The sequence below is a fragment of the Neofelis nebulosa genome, chromosome 13, assembly GCF_028018385.1.
Source record: "Neofelis nebulosa isolate mNeoNeb1 chromosome 13, mNeoNeb1.pri, whole genome shotgun sequence".
NCBI lineage: Eukaryota > Metazoa > Chordata > Mammalia > Carnivora > Felidae > Neofelis > Neofelis nebulosa.
The window spans coordinates 16,354,799-16,378,922 of record NC_080794.1 but is presented as its reverse complement, the minus strand read 5'-3'; the positions used below and the strand labels follow the sequence as shown (position 1 = coordinate 16,378,922).

The 24,124-nt window shown below is 40.9% G+C and overlaps 1 protein-coding gene across 16 annotated transcripts in view; it reads left to right on the top strand.

The window, feature by feature from the left end:
- Positions 1-24,124, top strand: part of PCDH15 (protocadherin related 15) — a 1,242,339-nt gene that overhangs the window by 761,270 nt on the left and 456,945 nt on the right. For all 16 annotated transcript variants that reach the window (XR_009252204.1, XR_009252205.1, XM_058696346.1 and 13 more), the window contains 2 exons: positions 6,888-6,998; positions 20,533-20,703. Coding sequence is in view for 14 of the 16 variants with exons in the window: in XM_058696346.1 (XP_058552329.1) it covers positions 6,888-6,998; positions 20,533-20,703 (282 nt within the window). In the remaining 2 variants the exon portion in view is untranslated. The remainder of the gene's footprint in view (positions 1-6,887; positions 6,999-20,532; positions 20,704-24,124) is intronic.

Genomic DNA, 24,124 nt, shown 5'->3' with positions numbered 1-24,124 from the left:
GTGTGCGGACTCCTAAGCATCGTAAATAAACCACCGGGGATGACGTCACCAGTGTGATGCGTGTGCTTTGTGGCTCTTACAAAGTGACATCACTGCCCCTTCTCCACCAGTGAAGCCTCAGGAAGACAAGGGACAAAGCTGTTTTTTTTTAATACTTATTTTTGAGAGAGAGAGAGAGAGAAGGAGAGAATGTAAGCCAGACACACTGGCTTTTTTATGCTTATTTATTTTTTAAAGGGGGAGGTGCAGAGTGTGAGTGGGGGAGGAGCAGAGAGAAAGAGAAAGAGAGAGAGTCTGAAGCAGGTTCCAGGCTCTGAGCTGTCAGCACAGCGCCCGATGTGGGGCTGGAACTCACAAACCGCGAGATCATGACCTAAGCTGAAGTCGGACGCTTAACCGACTGAGCCACCCAGGTGCCCCAAGTTTGTCTTTTTAAAGATTAATTATTTATGTTTTTATTAGACCGTGGGATTTCTGCACCATGTCTCCCATGGGGCTGTGAGAGTGTTTCCCCCAATATGGTACGTGAGAGAGCACGCTGATAAAGGCAGAGTTGTTCTGTGGCGACCTGAGCCTGGGCTGGCATGACCGCCCTCTGTCTTCCTCCTCCTCTCAGCCCAGACGGGTTGTCAGGGCACCGTGGCTGCCCCACAGCACTTCTGAAGTGAATTTTCTCAGTGAATACTTCTCCTTTGTGTTTAATATTGGGAAAATGAAAGGTGTTGAAGTTAATGTTCTGTCTTTACTTTTAAATTATGGTTTTGGCATATAAGCTTTAAACAAACATGAAAACAAACAAAAACATTGAGCTTGTAGAGACCAAGAATGGCCAACAGGACTTACCTGCCAAATCTACCCTCAGAACTCTGAGTCGTGAAAACACAGTCTCATTTTCTTTTCTTTCCTTTTTTTTTTTTTTCTCGAGTTAGTTAACTTACGACACCCAGTCCTCATCCCAACAAGTTCCTTCCTTAATGCCCATCCTCCCCACCCAACAGCCCCCTCCCCGCATCAACCCTCAGTTTGTTCTCTGTATTTAAGGGTCTGTTATTGGTTTGCCTCCCAGGCTGTGTGTTATTTTTCCTTCCTTTCCCCAGTGTTCATCTGCTGTGTTTCTTAAATTCCACCTGAGTGAAATCATGATATCTGTCTTTCTCTGACTTGTTTCTCTCAGCATAGCCCCCTCCAGCTGTATCCTTCTGGAAGCTCAGTTGGTGGGTAGGAGGGAGCTGGGCTCGAAGGTGTGTGGCTGGCCAGCTCTGCTTGGTGCCTCTAAGCCCTGGAGTCAGGACCGGGTTGAGGTCAGCATGGGCTCCACCCTGTCTCCACTGCATCCTGATAAAATGGTTTAGTCCTCATGCTAAACTTTTGAAAACATTTGGGGAACAAAAATGGAGAACAGAAAATCCCCTGGGCATAGCAGGGTCTAAGAAGACTGGATGGTTTTTGTGTGTTCGTCTCACCCCCTGACATGTCTGTCTCCACGTGTTTGCAGGCAGAGGCAATGAGAGAGAAGTGGGGAAGTAATGAGAATGCGAAAGGGAAGGACAGTAAGTAGGAAGGTCTGCTCAAAAAATCGAGTGGAAAAGATCAAAGAAGGAACTGAGGAAAAAAGGACAAGAGAAACGCTTTCCCTTAACAGTAGGGACAGGCAGCTGACTTCACGCCCCATGTTTGAACTGTTTGTCTTTCTTACTATTTAGGTTTTTGAAAGAATTAATCGTATGTGCGTGTCGTGTTTCTAGCTTACATTTTATGAAGGCTGTTTCCTAACTTGTATTCTTCAAGCTGTAAAAATGGAACAGCCAGGCCATGGATTTTAGGGAAAGGATTATCACACTGCATTAAAAACAAACCTCTCCTGGGGCGTCTGGGTGGCTCAGTTGGTTAAGCGTCCAACTTCAGCTCAGGCCATGATCTCACAGTTCGTGGGTTCAAGCCCCACGTTGGGCTCTGTGCTGGCAGCTCAGAGCCTGGAGGCTGCTTCACATTCCATGTCTCTCTCTCTCTCTGCCCTTCCCCCACTCAAACTCTGTCTCTCTCTGTCTTTTTCAAAAATAAATAAACGTTAAAAAAAAAACCAAAAAACAAAAAAAAAAAACTATCCAAGGTTTAGAAATAGTGTGAGACAAAAAATACATTACTTAGAAGCCGTCCTTTAGAAGTTTTGTGAGGCCGAAACTCCTTGTTACCTGTGCAGTAATTCCTTCTGCAGTCTTCCCCCCTTTCAGGGATTTGTGAGCTCACCGTCAAACATAATATGTACCTTTTACTACCTGTAGTTTGGGTAAGCCCATCAGCCACATGCAGTGTCCAAATTACAGAACGAGAAGAACGTACTTGAGCCAGCTAGCACTACTGTGGAATAAATAAAGACATCCTCTGGCCATGGGCCTAATTCAGTGAGACAAAAGAATCAGACACCACACGAGCACTTAGCTTAATGTTATTCGGGGGGAGAAAGCATTGACCCAGCCATATCCTTACAGAGATAACCCACCTTTAAACTTCACAGCGTAATATTCCAATACTGATTTCTCCATTTCAGAACAACAAATGTATTTGTATTACAAATATATTTAACCTGAAAACATGGCACCTCTGGCTTTTGTAGCCACAGTCATGATTTCTTTCATGTTAGTCCCACAGGGAATGGTAATGGTAAAAGTGTAGACTGGTTTGTTCTAATTAAAACTCTCAGGGTTTTCATTTGTCTGTCTTCCAACTGACGCTATGTTAATCACTAGCAGAAATCACAAATTAATGACCTGGAGTTTCATTCAATTCACAAACATTTTGTTTGGCCACATTTTAATTTAAATACTTTTTCAGCCAATATCTAAAAACCGTGAAATTTCACATTCAAATCTAGATTTCCCTTCTCTCTGAAGAAATAGAAATATGACAGCAGGGGTTCTGGTTTCCAAATGAATCTGTCCAATGTGTCAAGTGGTCTATTTCTTTTTTCTTCTTTTCCAGCTAGTATAATCCTCAGGCCTAAATTTTCTACATTTTTATTTTTATTTTTTTTAATGTTTATTTGTTTGTTTTGTTTTGTTTTGTTTGTTTTTTTGAGAGAGAGAGAGATAGAGAGCAAGCAGGGGAGGGACAGAGAGGGAGGGAGACAGAATCCCAAGCAGGCTCTGTGCTGTCAGCACAGGGCCCGATGTGGGGCTTGAACCCATGAACCATGAGATCATGACCTGAGCTGAAATGAAGAGCTGGATGCTTAACCAACTGAGCCACCCAGGCACCCCAATAATTTTAGAGTTTACATTTCTTTGCTAAGATTTCTCTTGTTTTCCCTCGTGGTGAGCATTTTTTTACATCTCTGAGCACAGACATGGTTAAAATAGCTGCTTTAAAATCTGTGTCTACTTGTCCTGACATTGGCCTTTCCTGACTTTCTCCCTCTTTTGAAAAGGGATCACATTTCCTGGTTCATCATTGGTCAAGTTGTTTTGAACCCTCTCCTGGACATTGTGAATGTGATGTTCTGGAGAGACTTTTAATTCTATCATATTCCTATGAAAAGATTTTTTTGTTTGTTTTTAATCTACCAGAGAACATGGTTGGACTTAAGTTAAAAAAATCTTGGGGGTAGCTCAAATCTCAATTTAGTATACATTTTTCCTTAGTGCATCTATTATAGTCTTCCTCATGCCGTTGTGGTATGGAGTTCACCTACAGACCTGAACACCCTTTCTAAGTGGGATTTTGTCCTCTCCCTTCCTGGCTTTCTCCTTTCTGATTGCCCCTCCTCTCCCCTTCCATCAGCTTTGATTGTCCCAAAATCTATTCCCTCATTCTTCAGGCCAGATAGACTTTCTGTCAGAGTTGTAACTGGCCCTCAAGCTACTAACTACCATAAAGCAGCAAACTCACCCATGTTGTCCCTTCTTTCAAGTGTGTGACATCTCCCAGAGTGTGTCTGCTTTGGTTATCTCTTGAGGGGTATCTGGGATCCTTTGCCTTTTGTGTTTTTCCCAGAGTTTATAGGTGTTGTTTGTGGAAAGACTGAGTCAAGTAGGAGATAATCAACCATATAGAAACAGAACAATTAATGCCCAATAAGTTCCTTTCTTCAGTATACATTTAGAAGACAAGGGCACATACTTGTTTTTGCTTCTGAACCATTCTGGCCTTCCCAAATATCAGGCAACAATGATATAATCATTTCAAAGTTTTAATAGCAATGGAAGAACGTGCCTCCATTTCCTTGATGGCTGTGGATCTTCGGTGACGAGTTATCAGCTCGTTTGCTGCTGGCACCAGTTTTTTCTTTTTTTTTTTTTTTTTTTAATGTTTTTAATGTTTGTTTATTTTTTAGAGAGATAGAGACATAATGTGAGTGGGTTAGGGACAGAGAAAAGGGAGACACGGAATCTGAAGCAGGCTCCAGGCTCCGAGCTGTCAGCACAGAGCCCAATGTGGGGCTTGAACTCACGAGCTGTGAGATCATGACCTGAGCCAAAGTCGGATGCTCAACTGACTGAGCCACCCAGGCGCCCCTACCGCTGGCACCAGTTTATAACCAGAAACACTGGAATTCCAAATCTATGCCGAGCTGTTTTCTCTTTAAGAAAAGGAGAATTGGAGGAATTGTTGAAAACCAAGGGGACATGTGTTGTCCATTTGTCTCTGTATTTTAAAAAAGAGGATGATTCTAACACAAGAACATGTTTGAGTATATCCTCATGTCTGTGTGTTCCTAAATATTAGAGAAATAACAAATATAATATCACTTGAAATTATTATGTTGAAGACTCAGCAATCATAGCAGATATCAGTTGCCATTACTATATGTCACCAGTGATCCCTTAGGTGAGTCTTGGGGATTAGCATAGTGTGTTAGTTATCTACTACTGTGTCACAAACCATCACAAACTTAGTGTCTTAAAACAACACACACTGATGTTTGCACGGTTTCTGTGCCTTAGGAGTCTAGGCTCAGCTTAGCTGGGCTCTCTGCTTAGGCTCTCACAAGGTTGCAGTCTAGGTGTTGAGCATGTTGGTTCTCCGGTGGAGGTTCAACTAAGGAAGGACCTCTTTCCAAGTGAACTCAGGCTGCCGTCAGAAATTGTTTCTCTGTGGTTATAAGACACAGGCCCTTGGTGTCTTGCTTGCTGTTGGCTAGAAGCTTCTCCCAGCTCTGAGAGACCACACTTAGTTCTTTGGCTGTTTACCCTGTGACTTCTGCAAGGAGAGTGTCTAGACCATGTCTCTTTGCAACATGGAGTCTTATATGTCATAATGCGGCCATAAGAGTGACAGCTCATCACCTAAGCTGTATCCTGATGATTACAAGCAGGTCACAGATCCTGTCCGCACTCAAGGTGGAGGGTTTACACAAAGGTGTGGATGCCCATCAGGAAGTGGGGATAGAGAGGGCTCCCATAGGGATCTGTCTGCCACACCTACTGTTATGTCATCATTTTTGAATGTCCTATAAACATCTACTTTGGAAAGTCTCTTTTTGTTTGTTTGTTTATTTGTTTTTTACAAATCTACACAAAATAGAGGAGATAAAGGTTCTATTTTGGCTATAATACAGGGTAAATTGAAGATGGTCACCTGCCTTGTTAACATCTTTCTTTTTTCAATGTTTTTATTTTATTTTTGAGACAGAGACAGAGTGTGAGTGTGGGCGGGGCAGAGAAAGAGGAAGACACAGATTCTGAAACAGGCTTCAGGCTCTGAGCTGGCAGCACAGAGCCCAGCATGGGGCTTGAACTTGTGAACCATGAGATCATGACCTCAGCTGAAGTGGGTCGCCTAAATGACTCAGCCACTCAGGTGCCCCTACATCTTTCTTAACCTACCTATATTTTCTTTATGATGTGAATGAACATTTATACTACATGTGAAATAAAGAAGAATCAGGCATTTTTACTAGCCAAAATCATAAAATCGTAATTACCAACATTGCAAACTCTTTTAACCCATGAGCAAAATCAGACTAGTTAACATTGAGCTTTCTTCTCTCTTGTTTCTTTTCATTTTTCTTCTCTTGTGCCATCATTGTCATTGAATTTTATCTAAAATAAATAAGGAATTGGGGCACCTAGGTGGCTCAGTAGGTCGAGTGTCCGACTCTTGATTTTGGCTCAGGTCATAATCTCACGGTTCGTGGGGTCAAGCCCCACATCAGGCTCCGCACTAGCACGGAGTGTGCTTGGGTCTCTGTCTCTCTCTCTTCCTCTTCCCCTTTCCCCACTTTCTCTCCCTCTCTCTCAAATAAAAAAAATATAATAATACAACACAATATAACAAATAAGGAACAAATTTAGGGATTAATAGCTGCTCAGCTGATTAACCAAATTCAAAGCAAAAGCATTTGTGCTCGTTTCCAAAATGTTCTTGTTCTTCCTCTCCTTGGAGATGTGCCAGGAATGCGCTTTCTTTTGGTTGGAAGAATGACGTGTTTTGGTTAACGATGCGCGAGCTAACAGAACCACGTACAGGTCACCATCCTCCTCCTCCATTTCTTCCCTGACGACAACGTTGAAAAGGGATATTATGTAGAGATCACAAATTGCGATGCTTGGGGCTCTTGGGTGATAAAACAAATGGTGGTAATAGAGAAGATGTTTAGATACTTGCACTTTGGTTGAGAAGTGTCCCAGGGTAACCCTAAAAATACATTAAAAACTCATAGGTGACGAGTTTCCGGGTTGTTATCAAATGACTCTGGTAAAACCCATTCATCAACATGGAAAGTTTTTAGACACGATAGGAGTATTAAATCGGAAGCTTACAGGCAACATTCAATTTTCAGGTGATAAACCTACTATCTGTAACTTTCTGGGAGACTCAGCTGCAATACTGCATTCTCTAATTCATCTTCTATTCAAATGAGTTGATTCTGTCTCTCTCCCTGTTGGCAGACATCCAATGACACCTTTGAAATCCCCCTCATGTTGACCGGGAATGTGGTGTTAAGGAAGAGGCTCAACTATGAAGACAAGACTCGGTACTTTGTCATCATCCAAGCTAATGTGAGTATTCATTCCCCCTCGCTTCCCTCCTGGGAGCTTAGGAATAAAGAACTCTCCCACAATGTGTCAGTGCTCGCGGAGTGCCCGCTGGAATTTATGGCCTCAACGGGGTAGGCTGCCCACAGCATAATTGATATGTTCTGTTCTTCTAGATGGAGAATGGGACGGAATGGAACAGGAGGAGTGTTTCTACCCACTGTTCCCTTCACTCTGAGTCACATTCCCACCCTTCGGTAATTTGGCTTTAGTTCACTCTGAAGTGTTTCTCAAATTGTGACACAGAATGTGACACAGAATGTGACACAGAATGTGACACAGAGTGTGACCTGCAGGAGAATCCCCTCGGTGCGTACTAAACGTGTAGGTTCCCGGGCTCTACCTCAGACCCTCTGTGCAAACATCTCACAGGATGGAAGTGGAATACCTGAATGTTTTACTCCCTGGGGGATTGCCAAGTATGCCAAAGAAAGAGAAGAAGCGTCCAGTTGGTATTCTTTTCCCCCTTGGCTGTCATTTCTTGAACACCTGCTCACTAGATGTCAGCTCCTGGGACTGTAACCAGGATGTATGTACAGCAGGAAGGGACAAGCTGAAAACCAGTTGCTTATAGAACGTGGACTTTTATTGTTATCTTAATAAAGCCCCAGCTGTGTGTGGATCAGGTGCTGGTTTGACACCTCAGGTATATCCCTGAGGACCGGGTTTCTTCTGCCCTCACACTGGGCCCCTTTCCTGACACTTGGCCGTTTTCCCAGTGTCCTGTTCGTCAGGTGCTAGTGACTACCACAGCCTTAAGCACCATGGCTGCGTTTCATGTCTGACTGCCAGCAGGTGGAAAGGGGGTGAAACCAGGACTCTTCCTGTTTGCTGATCATCCTTCGACTGTGAGGAAACTCCTGCGCAGAGTCCTCTCCCTTCTAACTTCCCTCTGCAGCCTGGGATCACAGAGTCAGCCTAGAGAAAGGAGGCTGAGGAAGTCTTATGTAGCAAAAGGGGTGAGGTAGCCAACTCTAGATTACACCAAGTTCTGTGCATCTCCTCGTGCTGGACACACTGATAACGTGGGGAAGTGGGTGGAGAGGAGGCAGAGGGGGACCGGGAGGGGGAGGGGGAGGGGGGGAGGAGGAGGAGGAGGAGGAGGAGGAGGAGGAGGAGGAGGAGGAGGAGGAAAAGGAGGAGGAGAAAGGGGGGGAGGAGATAGAGGAAAAGGAAGAGGAGAAAGGGAGAGGAGGAGAGGAGGAGGAGGAAGAGAGGAATTTGTTAACAAGAAGAATAGAGCTAGTATTTCAGCAAAAATCTGACAGGGCTGGCTACAGATAGCTTCCAATATTGAAAAAGTCCACAGCAAGTGACAAGATCATGTTCCAAATAGGTTATTAGACTCTGAACCCAGCCTGTGCCTTAAAGGATTCCTAAGCAATGTCATTCTACTCCTATAGCAGAGCATGAAGACCACTCAGAGTGGAAAAAAGAAAGCATCCTCCATCAGCTGTTATGAACAAGTTTATATGTGATAAGGTGTCACTAAATGGCCATTTTTTAGCTAGAGATATTTTGCCAGAAAGGGGGGGAAAGTTTGTGTATAATTATAATTAAATATATAATATATATTTACATTAATGTTATTTTATATATTTATTATATATAAATATATTTGCTTATATAAAAGTATATTTATTTATATATATGAATTTAATTTACCTATTTTATATAGTAGGTAGATAGTAGATATATATAGATAGAGATCTAATTTTTGAAGCCAGATTTCTAAATTTTCGTTCAAAATTCTCAAGTCAGTATCTTGGTGTCCACGGGCAGAGATTAGAGTGCAAACAGCAGATATAGGAGAAACTAATATCTACTGGGGGGGAGGGTCCTCTCAGAGCTCCTCAAAACCCTGAAATCTTTTTTTTTAAATAGTTTTTCTACACAGTGAAAATGAGAAGAAAAAAACACAGCTTCTCTTGTTTGATTCTGAATCTCTAATAAAATTTAAGGAAAAATAAGATTGCTGTGGAATGTATCAGTTTTTCTTGTGCTATTTAAAATGAGCTGTTTTTTAAAAAGAAGTTCAAGTAAAGTGAGCTATTTTTTTAAAGAAGTTCAAGCAAAAACATTTGAATTGGTGTTTAATTTAAAATATTTTTGAAGGCTCCTGGAACAATTTGTATGCAATTTGCTAGACTGCCCACAACTGAGAGAGAGAGAGAGTGGTAAGTGGTTAGCATTTCAGGGATAAACTTATGAAATACGAGGATATGCGTGAATCAGCAAGAGGGAGGATTGGAACTGGAAATAAGTGAAAGAAAAGGTTAATTTATCTGTAACAGTTTTTTTTTTTAATTTTTTTTTTTTTCAACGTTTTTTATTTATTTTTGGGACAGAGAGAGACACAGCATGAACGGGGGAGGGGCAGAGAGAGAGGGAGACACAGAATCGGAAACAGGCTCCAGGCTCCGAGCCATCAGCCCAGAGCCCGACGCGGGGCTCGAACTCACAGACCGCAAGATCGTGACCTGGCTGAAGTCGGACGCTTAACCGACTGCGCCACCCAGGCGCCCCTATCTGTAACAGTTTTTATTATAAATTTAAATCCTACACTATAAAATGGGAATATTAAATATAGGAGATTATAAGCTTCTTGGTGTTTTTAAAAGCTGTCAGAGCTATATCCTTTTAATAGTTTTATTTATTTACTTATTTTTAAATGTTTATTTATTTTGAGAGAGCAAGTGGGAGAGGGGTAACGAGAGAGGGAGAGAGAATCTCAAGTGGTCTCCGCATTGTCAGCACAGAGCCAGACATGGGGCTCAACCTCAGGAACCATGAGATCGTAACCTGAGCTGAAGTCAAGAATCAGTTGCTTAGGGGCGCCTGGGTGGCGCAGTCGGTTAAGCGTCCGACTTCAGCCAGGTCACGATCTCGCGGTCCGTGAGTTCGAGCCCCGCGTCAGGCTCTGGGCTGATGGCTCGGAGCCTGGAGCCTGTTTCCGATTCTGTGTTTCCCTCTCTCTCTGCCCCTCCCCCGTTCATGCTCTGTCTCTCTCTGTCCCAAAAATAAAAAATAAAAAAAATAAAAAAAAAAAGAATCAGTTGCTTAACCGACTGAGCCACCCAGGCGCCCCCCCAAAATAGATAATTTAAAAATAGAATCACTATGGGAAAATTATATATGCATATGTGTGTATAGGAATATACTTTTAATCTTGGTAAACACTGCCATATTGTTTTCCAAAATATTACAGCACATCACTTTCCTATAAGATAAAGAATGGCACATTGCCTCTGCTTTTTAGATAAAATAATTTACTAAAAAAAGTGTATTGTAGGAGCTGAAAAGCTGACTCCTACTTGCTTGAGGACCGATGGTGAGCTCCCTTCCCTACTCCGAGTTCAGTGACCTCACCTTTGTGGCCATGGTGGCCACTGTGAGTATGGACAATGACCAGTGCTATGAATCAGGACTTCTCGTCCCAGAGAGATGGTTGTTCAATGTTTACTGCTTTGTGAATACCCACGTCTGTGTCAGGGAGCAAGAATCAAGGTCCTTCTGGCCAGACCAAGTATCAAATTGACATGAGACAGATTAACAGGAGGAAATCAACATTAATAGGCATATGTATGGGAATCCACGTAGACATTCCAAACACAGGCACAATCAGAAATATATGTCCTTCTGAACTAAGGAGAAGGGGGCAGGGGTCTAGGATTTTACAAGAAAACAGTGCAGTTCATAGGGCGATAACAAAAGCAGATGTTTGCTAATTGGCTGTTCTACATACAGAGGACTCACTCAGGTAAAATTTATCTCCAATAATTCATATTCTGTGAAATACCCCCAATGATATTTTTCTGTGTGGCTAAGAGAGGGACAAAAGTATCTCCTGAGACACAGGGTCTCAGGGGCTTTGTGTTCACAATAACTCACATGTCAAAGTGGCACATTCTGGGAGAGGCCACTCTGGAACCCTTTCATCTATATAATTTACACTTTTATATTTATATAGGATCATGAAGTCCACAGACTGTTACATGTTTCTAGTTACATTTTTATATCCTTTGCTGTTTTTTTATTATCATTTTGTCAATGCTACGTAAACTGTTGTACAATGTAGATCACGTACATTCAAAACCTACATTTTTCTCTTGGAGTCCTAAAGAGAGTTGAAATATGAACAGTTTTGATTTTAAAGTAGGTGGTATGTAAGTGGATGGACGAGTGCTTTGATCTGGCTTTGCTTATGGTACAAAGATTTGATTGATGTACAAAGGAAACTATTCTAATTTCATGTAATTAGGAAGTTTCTTTTTATCCCTGTGGACATATTAGAATTCTTTTTTTTTAATTTTTTAAATTTATTTTTTAGAGAGAGAGACAGAGCATGAGTGGCATAGGGGCAGAGAGAGGGAGACACAGAATCTGAAACAGGCTCCAGGCTCTGAGCTGTCAGCACAGAGCCCAATGTGGGGCTCGAACCCACAAACTGCGAGATCATGACCTGAGCTGAAGTCAGATGCTCAACCGACTGAGCCACCCAAGTGCACCACGTGTTGGGATTCTCAAATAAGCTGGAAGAGTTTTGGTTAACAAAATTAAGAAAACTTGCCACTTGTTTACGTGAGGAATATTTGCAACATTATTAATCATGGTTTAAGTATGAATGGGCAATGAGAGAATGATTAATTCTAGAAAACAGAAGGAAAAGAAATCTAGAAAACAAAGTTCAGAGATTGTATAAAGATCCCTAGGCTTTCTTTCTGTCGAAGTTTCCAATATAGTCTGTACCACAAACTCCAATTTTGTTATGCTACCCTAAATCACCAACAAATCAAACTTATCTCCTTATACATGGATATTGTTCCAAAACAAGCTCTCCTTTGTATTACTGTTATCCTGAAGGAAATACTGAGGACTCTTCCATACTCCAGAGCCCTTAATTAGTTGTCAGGAAAAAAAGTTTACATTTAATTTAGAATCATAGCCAGGGTAGGGATGCCAGGATGGCTCAGTTGGTTAAGCATTTGACTCTGATTTTGGCTCAGGTCATGATCCCAGGGTTGTGGGATGGAGCCCCACATTGGGCTCTGTGCTGAATGTGGAGCCTGCTTGGGATTCTGTCTCTCTCCTTCTGCACTTCCCACTTTCTCTCTCTCTCTCTCTCTCTAAAATAAATAAAATTAAATAAAAATTAAAATAAAATAAAATCATAGAGTAATTCTAAATCATCTTACCAATAACAGGAAGAATTTAATATTTTCTGAAATATCAAAAATCTAGAGAAGGAACACTTAGTTGTCTTTCATAACAAGATATTCTAATTCGTAAAAATGCCACTTCTTTCTTACTCTGTCTTTTCTCCCAATGTATGAGTATTCAGATCAGTGTGTAAGCATTGTAATTATATGGGCTTGTATGTAAAACAATCACTTCATATACTTCTGGATGTCAATTTCTGTAAACAACTTTTCAGCAGTAGCTCCCACTCTGACCTTCCCTCACCTGTCCTTCCTACTGCTTGTGGAGTAAGTGCTGAATTTTACACCAGTTGTTCTGAGCTCCGCCCATTCTTGGGCGTACTCTGGGGAATAGGCGTGAAAGAGGGAGATGGTGATGGCACCTGATGGCTGACACAGATTTATACAGTGCCCAGTGGTCAGGGTGTGTAAGCATGTGGAGATGCAAAGTGTCATGCTATTCTGTCTACCAGCGTGCATAAAAATTAAGGAAAATCATTAAATGTCTCAATCCAAAAAAAAAAAAAAAACAAAAAAAACACACACTTTCCAGGAAAAAAAAAATCACTTCTAAAATGGTTTAGACCCACACAATCTTGTTGCTTCTTTATTTTTTTTTTTCCATTTTGAATAAAACAATGTAATGGAATCAAGTTACTCTAGGATAAGTTTCGTGTTTCCAGTCAGGGATCGTCCATCTGTCATTGGTGAGCAGAGCAGGGCAAACACCCCCATGGTCCTAGGTGAAGAGTCAGGGTCAGAAGATTCAGGGCAAACCTAATTATGTTGCATTTTTTTTCTTTCCCTACTGCAAATAGCTGATAAAGTAATGAAAGAGTCTGTAATATATGTATCTATGAGTGAGTCTGGGAGGTGCTTGCTGCTAGCCAGTGTGTGTGTGTGTGTGTGTGTGTGTGTGTGTGTGTGTGTGTGTGTTTTAGCTACAAAGCACTTGAATACTGAGTATGTAAATGTTGGAAGTCTATGCCAAGTCTTCTATGGCAGCGGCTCAAAAACAAACCAAAACATCAGCATGTCTGTTCCATACTCATTTCTTTTTTTTAGTTTTTTGAAAAAAAAATAATGTTTATTTTTGAGAGAGAGAGAGCTCTCACACAAACAGGGGAGGGGCAGAGAGAGTGGGAGACACAGAATCTGGAGCAGGCTGCAGGCTCTGAGCTGTCAGCACAGAGCCCGACGCGGGGCTTGAACTCATGAGCTGTGAGATCATGTATGACCTCAGGCGCAGTCAGATGCTTAACAGACTGAGCCACCCAGGTGCCCCTAAAAGCTGTTTTTTTTTTATGTTAATTTATTTTGAGAGAGAGAGAATGAATGAATGAACATGAACAGGGGAGGGGCAGAGAGAGAAGAGAGAGGGAATCCCAAGTAGGCTCGGTGCTATCAGCACAGAACCCAATGCAGGGCTCTGTCTCATGAGCTGTGAGATCACGATGTGAGCCGAACTCACGAGTTGGACACTTGGCCAACTGAGCCCCCCAGGTGCCCCAGCGAAGGCTGTTTTTAATGAGGACTACCCCACTGGAGAAACCAACTGAGCCCCCCAGGCACCCCTGTTCCATCCTCGTTTTAGAACTGAGATTCACAGAATTTCTTAGTATTTGCTGCAGCCCACATCATCCCTGGCTCTGCTCCCCGACAATATTTAACTGGATACACTTGTAAATAGAGAGCAGGTACTGAGTGAATCACAAATTAGCATTCATCTCCGCTGATCAGAGAACAGTGGACAATGAAACTATTTTCTAGAAAGAAAGCCTTTTGATTAGGATAAAGGGGTGGGGCCTTACTTCTCATCAGACACAGGTGTTTTATTTCCTTAACACCGTCAGTTTAAATATTTGCAATTTTATAAAACTGTGCTTTGTAAAAAGTGTGGACTGTGATGATGAATCCGTTATCTCTGAGCTATTTATAAAAGTCAGTATCTCTGAAGTTCTAAGCACATATCTCTTTTTTGAAGAAATAAATTAGTTCTTCCTAGCAATATGTTGATGAAAATTTCTACTTATTTAGTAAATACTTCATTTAAAGACAGTGGGTGTCTTGGCTACAGCAGCCATCGTGTTACAATGTGGTTCTCAAGGTTTGTAGCTTGTGTTGCCGTCATATGGGACCAGTGGATTGAGAATTTGAATGCACATGCTGAGGATTCAGGGACCAAGTCAGTGCTGCTTTCCCGTTCAGCCCAGACAGAATATTCCAGCTAGGTCAGATTCCACACACTGCTGAATATTCCTTATGACCTTCTTGATTCTGTGTTGAATATACATAGGCTTTTAAATTACTGGATTTTGGCTTTTACACTGGATTATTCTTCATATCACCTGCACTTCCTTGTAAGCTGAACTCACAGTTGTTAAGTAGTGACCTATTTGTATGGCAGCTAATTAAATGTTTCATGCACGTTAATGTTTAATGTTAGCAAGTGTGTAAGTGATATGTGAAATAATAATGCACATTGAGAAAATACAAATTAAGCAGTCATACTTGAATAAATAAAATAGATATATTTTATTTATATCTTATATCTTATATCTTATATATTATATATATTATATATATATATCTTATATATATTCTATATTATGTATTTATATATATTATATATTATAAAATATATATTTTATTTATATATTATATATTATATATATTATATATTATATACATATCTTATATATCTTATATATATCTTATATATATCTTATATATATATCTTATATATATTACATTTATATATAAGATATATATATATCTTATATATTATATATTATATATATATATATATATATATTATAGAATAATTAAAATAGATATATTCTTGGGGTGCCTGGGTGGCCCCTTTGGTTGGGCGTCCGACTTCAGCTCAGGTCATGATCTCACCGCTTGTGAGTTCAAGCCCCGCGTTGGGCTCTGTGCTGACAGCACAGAGCCTGGAGCCTGCTTCCAGTTCTGTATCTCCCTCTCTCTCTCTCTTCCCTTCTCCCACTCATTGCTCTCTTTCTCTCAAAAAAATAAGTAAACATTAAAAAAAAATTTTTTTTTTAAATTTATTTTTGGGACAGAGAGAGAGCATGAACGGGGGAGGGGCAGAGAGAGAGGGAGACACAGAATCGGAAACAGGCTCCAGGCTCCGAGCCATCGGCCCAGAGCCTGACGCGGGGCTCAAACTCACGGACCGCGAGATCGTGACCTGGCTGAAGTCGGACGCTTAACCGACTGCACCACCCAGGCGCCCCTAAAAAAAAATTTTTAAAAAAGATATATTCTTGCTTGACAGTTACAGTCATAGTTTTTAAGCTAATGCAGTATCTTTTTAAAAAAATGTTTAAAAATGTAAAATACCTTACTTTTGTAAAGGAAATAAGAGAAATGAGGAATGAAAATGGTAAAGAAGGAAGGAATTTGGCAGGGCGGGGAGGGGGTGGTTAGTTTTTAATATGTTTTGGATTCTCACATAGGAATGAATGGAAATACAGACTTCAGAAAATCACATAAAATATTTATGCAAATAATTATGTTTTATTTATGCCACTCCCAATTTAGAATGTTATTTCTTTTATCTAGAATAATCTTCAGCAGTAGCATTTTACTAGAAAGAGCGAAAGTTTCTTTTCATTTTGGTTTTTATCTCAATTTCCAGGGGCTGTGTTTTAGATGAATTTTTAAGGTCAAATTTGGTTCTAAACTGGGAGAAGAACATCACAGATTAAAGCCTTCCATGGGCTCACAAGTGCACAGTGAGCTGGAGACCTACTTTCATATTCATACCCCTCATGTTATATAATATATATTAATGGCAAATCCTGCAGAATATCCGCATGTGTCGAGGGACTGTGGGTATCTGTCAGTGCTACCTCTGTGTGTAGACATGGAGAGGAGCAGAATTTGTCACCCCAGAAAATGCCTCACTGGCATAAGGATTATGGTTTCAAAACAGCAGACAACAGGGAAGCTCTGAAAACTAAGTAGGCAGTTTATGCCTACACGGGACTCTCCACCTGCAAGGGTGTCCCTCCCCCTCCGGGAAGAGGAGAATGGCTAAATCCGGAGAAGCTTCTGTCAGAGGGAAAGCCTTGTTTTACCGTGCCTTGCCTGAAACCCAGTTCTCCCCACTCTCCATCCCTAACATCTTCTTTTGTCTTTTGCTGAAGCCCGGGTTTAAGGTGACAGTTTGGGCCATTTTGGGGAGTTGCCCAGTTTTCCTGGGTGTATGTGTGTGTACATATCATTAAAGCATTTTGTTTGTTTGTTTGTTTTCCTGCTAATCTGTTTTCTCTTGTGTGGAGTCTCAGCCAAGAAGCTACAAGGGTGGAGGGAATTTTTTTTTTCTTCCCTGACAGTAGCTTCTTTACTATTTTTCCTCCCAGTAAAAAGTTCATATTTTATAAATCAACACTTTGTAAACAGTATCTTTTCCCAATATTATAACCAAACCAACGTGAGCTGCTCCTTGGTGCATCAGAAACTGTACCTGATGAGTTGCCACACAAAGAAAACTTTATTTGCAGCAAACAAGGAGATCATGGGGAATGACTTCCAAAGCCCTGGCTCTCTGGGCAGGGAATGGGTTCCTTTGTTTAGGGTTAGGAGGGATATTTAGATAGGGGAGCCTCGTCATCATCTGTAGACGCAGACATGTGTGTAGACATGGAGAGGAGCAGAATTTGTCACCCCAGAAAATGCCTCACTGGCATAAGGATTATGGTTTCAAAACAGCAGACAACAGGGAAGCTCTGAAAACTAAGTAGGCATAGGTCGTGCGTATGTCCTAGGGAAACCTGCCTGCACACACGCTGTGTGTTATGTAATGAGACTTGTGCTCCTCCTTGGGTGGAGATTTTAGTATTGCAGTGAGTAGAGGTAGTTGTCAGTCTTTCCAGAGGTCATACCGTGGTCCATTGGCTCAGGTGTGAATAAGGGGTTGAGCTCAAACTGGTCAACATGGTCTGGGCTGGTTGGAGGTCTTGTCAGGACAGTCACTCACTTGCTCACTTGAGGGAAGGTTTTGCTTTCCATTTGCCTGAGCTAAGAGATAAGTTGGAGAGAGGAGCTCAAGGGAAAATGTGAGATAAAGGTTGGTGAATGCAAGCAGATGGGCAGTCAAGGTCAGATCTTGGGGTCTAGCTGGTAAAATATGACATAAAAACCTAAATTATGTATTTTGGTAATCATACATACACCCACTCTTATGCACTTGTACTCCATTTTAAGGAGTCTTAATGACCCAAAGAGGTAGAGAATAGTTAGATTTGTTGCTGACAGATTGAAAGAAAGAGTTTGATAAACACTCAACTGTGTCTACCATTGACTTGGTGATGACATATAAGGGGTAAGGTTGTGTGGCATTTAAGTGCAGAAATACTGCTTATGGGATATTCAGATATTTTTCCACATCCATATCACATCAAATGTTATCTAATATTTTTTATCAACTTTGATTGATTTGGCATTTTGAAAAACTTTATCCTAAGCAACCATAATTTTTAAAATGTCAGATTTGATGAGCCAGTTGTGTTTTTTAAAATTTGCAAGAAATATATGAATTTATACCAAATTAATATTTTCAACAAAATAGTGATTGCCAGAGGGGAGATGGGTGTGGGAGGGCAAAACGGGTGAAGGGGAAAGGGAGATACAGGCTTCTAGGTATGGAATGAATAATTCACGGGGATGAAAGGCACAGCACAGGGAATACACTGATTCTGAAATAACGTTGTGTGCTGACCAATCATAGCTCCAGGTGTGGGGGGCATGGCATAAAATTGTACTTTGCATCACTATGTTGTGCACCTGAAACTAATGTGACATTGTGTGGCAACTGTACTTTAATAATAATTTTTTCCGTATGTACTCAAACCTCATACATTTACAGTATAGTATTTAATTTTTTTTTTGATATTTATTTTTGAGAGAGACAGAAAGACAAAGAATGAGTGAGGGAGGGACAGAGAGAGAGGGAGACACAGAATCCGAAGCAAGCTCCAGATGCCGGGCTCAAACCCACGAACCATGAGATCATGACCTGAGCTGAAGTCAGAAGCTTAACTGACTGAGCCGCCCAGGTGCCCTAAAGTGTTAAGTTTTAAAGCTAATTTGTGGAGCACCAAAATTATCTCATATGCCATTTGCTGCTCCTACTGTACTTTCAACTATACTGAATATAATAAACAGACAAGGAAAATTTACAATTAAAGAAGGACTTCTTAAAAATCTGTATCCCCTATACATTCAACCAATCATAATTATTAGTATAATCTTGTAGTGATTAATCTTGATTGTATTCATCCCTTTTTTGAGAAGGAAAACCTGTCCTCTGCTTTCTTAGATTTACTAACTGGTGACTTGCAAATTACAGGTCCAATGTGTCTTCCTTGTGTCCTCCTGATGAACACTCTTTAGATAAATATAATTAATATGAATTTCTAGTGAAATCACTTCCACTCCTTAACATGGGCTTCACATAGTGATTTCTTCCCAAAGAAATGAAAAAGGAAACAAGAAAGAATAACTTTACAATGGGGAACCATGATGAACAGAAGCTCAACCAGGTGATCAAGGTTAGCCTAAATCATGAGTCGTGTTAATAATAATATACTCTTGATATAATGTGATGAAATGATGCTGGACCTCTCTGGTCTTCCTCCCCAAAATGTAGCACCCCAGCCTGATCTTGAAAAAGACATCAAGTCCCCATTGAGGAATATGCTCCAAAGTGCCTGACTCGTTCTCAACATTGTCAAGGAGATGAGAGACAAGGGAAATTGGAGAAATTTTCATAACCAAAAGGAGCCTGAGGGGACATGATGGCAAAATATAAGTGGAGTCCTGGATGGGATCCAGAAAACGGACATTAGATAGAAACTAGGGAGATCTCAGAAATATGGATTATAGCTAATAACAATGTATTGTCACAGCAAGAAAAGCAACAATGACAACAACACTGGGCCAGTTTAAGTGAGTAGACAAGATCTTAGTCAAGGCTGTTTCATAATGAAGAGACCAGAATGCATTCTGAACTCAAGTCGGATGAAAGAAGGGATAGAGCATTGTTAAAATCTGAGATAGGAATTCTCTTCACAAGAATTTCTCTTTCTTTTTCTTTTTGTTTTCTGTACATGTAGGAGATGGTAGATGCTAACTAAACCTATTGTAAAACCATTTCATATATGTGCAAGTCAAATGTTGTGCCTCTTAAACTCATGCAGTGCTCTATGTCAGTGGTGTCTTGGTAAAATAGGGGAAAACAAAACAAAACAAAACGAAAATCCCTGTTTCATTGTTCCATAACGTAGTGGAAAAAAGAGAACATTGAATAGATAGTTCCCATTATTGCTACAAGGGTACCCTTCGTAGAAGCTGTGGTTTTAGAATCCCAAAGACTAAAGAAACAAAATAAGACAGTTATAACCTGGAAGCTTGGAAAACTAGGTTATTTCAATGACAACATCATCCTACCAGAAGACAAGCAATGCTGGTCTCAAAATAAGTTATAATAGAAAAGCTTATGTGAATCACTAAACAGCATTTCTCCATTAAGAGTATAGCACATCTGGTGGGTTTTTTTCTCTTTTTTCTCCCTTCATTTTACTCTTTCTTTGTTTCTTTCTTTTTTCTTTCCTTCTTTCTTTCTTTCTTTCTTTCTTTCTTTCTTTCTTTCTTTCTTTTTTTTTTTTTTTTTTTTTGTTCAGGATGTGGGTTTTTTGTTTTCATTTTTGTTGTTGTTTGTTTTTGGAAGTAACCAAAATTCATCTAAAATGTATCTAGATTGCTTGAAATATCATCAAAAGAGAGAGAGAGTGAGCGAGCGGGTGCATGTGCGTGCACCAGGCTGGGCTTGTGGTGGAGGAATCAATAGCCAAGAGTTTTCGCTAATTGGTCTTCCCAAAGGAGAAGTGAAATGGCTTAACTTCTTAAGGATGGGAGATATTTTCACAATGTGGCGCAAGCCTCGTGTGGAGGGGAGGCTCCTATCCTCCCACGGAGACAGGGATGTGGGGGCTCTGTCTTCTTCAGTGATTACTTTCCAAAGGGACAGCTCCCAGGTCCTTGAATAAGGGTGCTGGATTGTAAAACTGGAAGAGGTTTGAGCTGGGAGAAGATTGCCCTCTCAAAGGGCTAAGAAAGTATTGCAGTTGCAAGTTTTCTAAAGTAAATGCTCTAAGAGAGGTCAGGTGCCTATGATCAGGAAGAATTCTGTGTCCAGTCTAGTCAAGCTGATGGGAACGTGAAGTCCATCTTGTTTTTTTGTTTTTCTTCTCTGTTTTCCTCTCTCCCAGGACCGGGCACAAAATCTGAATGAGCGGCGAACCACCACCACCACCCTCACGGTGGATATTCTGGACGGAGATGACTTGGGTCCGATGTTTCTTCCTTGTGTCCTTGTGCTGAACACTCGTGACTGTCGCCCGCTCACCTACCAAGCCGCCATACCTGAGCTCAGAACTCCGGTAAATATACTCCCATTCTTTCCCCTTTACTTGCACCTCTTTGACCTCAATGAGACCCCATTCAAATATTTTGCAAACATGTCAGTGGAGAATAGCGGACTGCACGGTGCGGGTGTTGAAAGTATTTATGTCTAAAACCATTTTCAGAGAGTATGGCAGAGTTTGGTCACCACACATTATGGCATCATTTACAAAGTCAAAAGTGTGTCGCAAAGCAACCACCCATTTGACACTGATTGTTTTATTCTTTCCACCTATAGATCATAATAGAGTTCAGTTGCCAACATGTTCTAGGAAACTCTAAGAAATAATTTCAGTATTTCCTTAAATGTATAAGTCCTAAGTCAGAAGACATGCAGGTCAATAGAGTACTTTTCAGCCTCTTAAGAGTTGTAAAATCTTATTGGAGATTGTGCTTGGCTCTTTGGAGGTGGAAGCTGATGAATTCTGATTGCACATTTCTATTCTTAAAGATGTGTTTTAAAGAAGCAGAAAGGTAAGGCATGAATACTTATCTTCTACACTTGATTCTACATCTTTTTTTTAATATTCTAATAGAGCTGTAAGTTGCTGTCAGCTTGGTATACACACCTTGGGCCTGGGTAATAAATATTTATACCTAAGAATAAAAGATATAAGGCAAATATATATCCTACTTACACTAAAATATCAATTTCTCCCTTAAAAATAAAAAAGTAATAATAATAATTCTCCTTAAAAGGAGCCAAATTCTTAGGAGATTAGTATCTTTTCTTGACTAATGTCTTTGCTGTTCTTCTGTTAAACATTCAGCTTTTTCTGTGTTGGAATGTGTCTCAGGATGTCAGACTTTGTTGGGAGGTATTTGAGGTGTTTTTTTTTTTTCCTCTCAAACACATAAGAACTGTGGTTTGGGGAATCCTCTCTGTTTTTGAGATTTTGAAAGAATAAAAAAAGAAATTCCTTCTCCTGAGTGTAAATCATGTTGCATTCTGTGTGCTTCTAAGGATCATTATCCAATGTTGCATCTCTGAGCCTTACTTTGAGATCTAGTAGATCTTAAATGGTTGAGATTTACTCCTGTGTCTTCCAGCATAAGTAACTAGTGGTCCAGTTGGCTTGTGTGAAGCAAAGAAGCTGGGGGGGGGGGTGGGGGGAAGAAATGTTGTGGTGTGCATTTCATGAAGAAAATAATGTAAATTTTCAGCTAAATGGAGTAATTTCAAAGACAAAAAGGCTAATGTAGAACTTATCAGGACAAATAGTTGTAGATGACCTAAGGTTATATGTCATGGTGTAATTTTGTTGACTATACCAGCAAGAAGACTATTAATGAGAGTGAACATTATTTTTTGAAAGCTTAATTGAAATTATGAGGAAAATATTTTCAGTATTAATTTATCTTTGAGTTGATTTATGTAGCTGTCATACCAATGAGGTCACAAGAGAAGGGGCATAGAGACACAGTGACTAAAATTGGTGGCTCAGCATGATGACTGTTTAACAGTATTTGATGTGTTGTTGGTGTTTGGGAAGCAGAGGGCATTGGTTTTATAAAGCACCTCTGAGCACCCTTCCTGTCTCTTCCAGATAGCAGACTATCTCTGTCATTCCTATGCAGTTTCACGGTAGGGACAAAGCCATGCTCTAGATTTGGGGGAATAAAAATAAATTATAATAGTGACTAGCGGTTATAGAGATTGTTCAGATTGTCGTGAACTGTAGTATTAATATGGTAATATTGACATATTATCTATGTGAATACTAGATGTAATCAATTCATTACACTTTTTTAAATTTACTGTTTATTTACTATGCTGCGTAGTGTCCTGTGTTTCAGCTCTAGTGACTGGCCAGGCGTGATCATCTCGTAGCTAGAAGCCATGCTTGAATGAGTTTTTCCCGTCCCTGTTGGGTTGGGTGGCGGGAATATGTGGCCTCGAGCACCTGCACCACTGTGATCTGTCTTAGCGAACGCTGGTGTTCACCTAACTGTCCAGAGCAGCTCCTGTCCTGATTTCATAGTGCTCTCCCCTTCCAGGGAAGCTTTCCCAGTATTACAGGAGTGGTGGCCATCTTCAGGAAATCATACAACACTTATAATTTCCTCCAGACTCATGCTTGTTACAATCCAGGAACTTCCCCTTTTCACCTTTTATGAAACTACTGGTTGTTCTGCCCTGGGTTTCTCCTCCTATGTCTTTGATGGCCCTGGGTTTCTCCTCCTATGTCTTTGATGGCCCTGGGTTTCTCCTCCTATGTCTTTGATGGTCCTGAGTTTCTCCTCCTATGTCTTTGATGATCCTGAGTTTTTCGTCCTATGTCGTTGATGGCCCTGGGTTTCTCCTCCTATGTCTTTGATGTCCCTGGGTTTCTCCTCCTATGTCTTTGATGGCCCTGGGTTTCTCCTCCTATGTCTTTGATGGCCCTGGGTTTCTCCTCCTATGTCTTTGATGGCCCTGGGTTTCTCCTCCTATGTCTTTGATGGCCCTGGGTTTCTCCTCCTATGTCTTTGATGGCCCTGGGTTTCTCCTCCTATGTCTTTGATGGCCCTGGGTTTCTCCTCCTATGTCTTTGATGGCCCTGGGTTTCTCCTCCTATGTCTTTGATGGCCCTGGGTTTCTCCTCCTATGTCTTTGATGGCCCTGGGTTTCTCCTCCTATGTCTTTGATGGCCCTGGGTTTCTCCTCCTATGTCTTTGATGGCCCTGGGTTTCTCCTCCTATGTCTTTGATGGCCCTGGGTTTCTCCTCCTATGTCTTTGATGGCCCTGGGTTTCTCCTCCTATGTCTTTGATGGCCCTGGGTTTCTCCTCCTGTGTCTTTGATGGTCCTGGGTTTCTCCTCCTGTGTCTCTGATGGCCCTGGGTTTCTCCTCCTATGTCTTTGATGGTCCTGGGTTTCTCCTCCTATGTCTTTGATGGCTTGCCCCCTCTACCCCCCAATTAGATGTCTCTCCTTGAATTTTCATTTACTTATTTGTTTAATTTATTATTTTTTCTTTGCTTGTCTTAAATCTTAGGGATTTTCCAGATTTCTGTCCTTCGAAACAAAATTTTTTTCACTATAATTTTCATTAGGATTCATCAAACCGATACCAGTGGGTTCTATTTTACTCCAAATAGGGATGATCAGAATGTTTTCTGACTTGAACTCTTCCTAGACCTCTAACCTTACATTTCTCACTCTTTCTTGATATTTTCTACCTGTATTTTTTGCAGATGCCTCCTTATCCTTTCTAATGCATGCATCCCTCTCTTGGGTCACATCCTGTTACCCTTGAAGACATCATGGATTTGGACCTTGATTTCAGTGACCCCTATCCCAAACTCCAGCAGTTTACAAAGAAACGTTTGGTCCTGTCTCTGAGATGTTGCTCACATATGTGTGATGCCTGCTTCCACTGCCAAAATACTCATTTAAAGACCTGCTCTCAACTCTGGA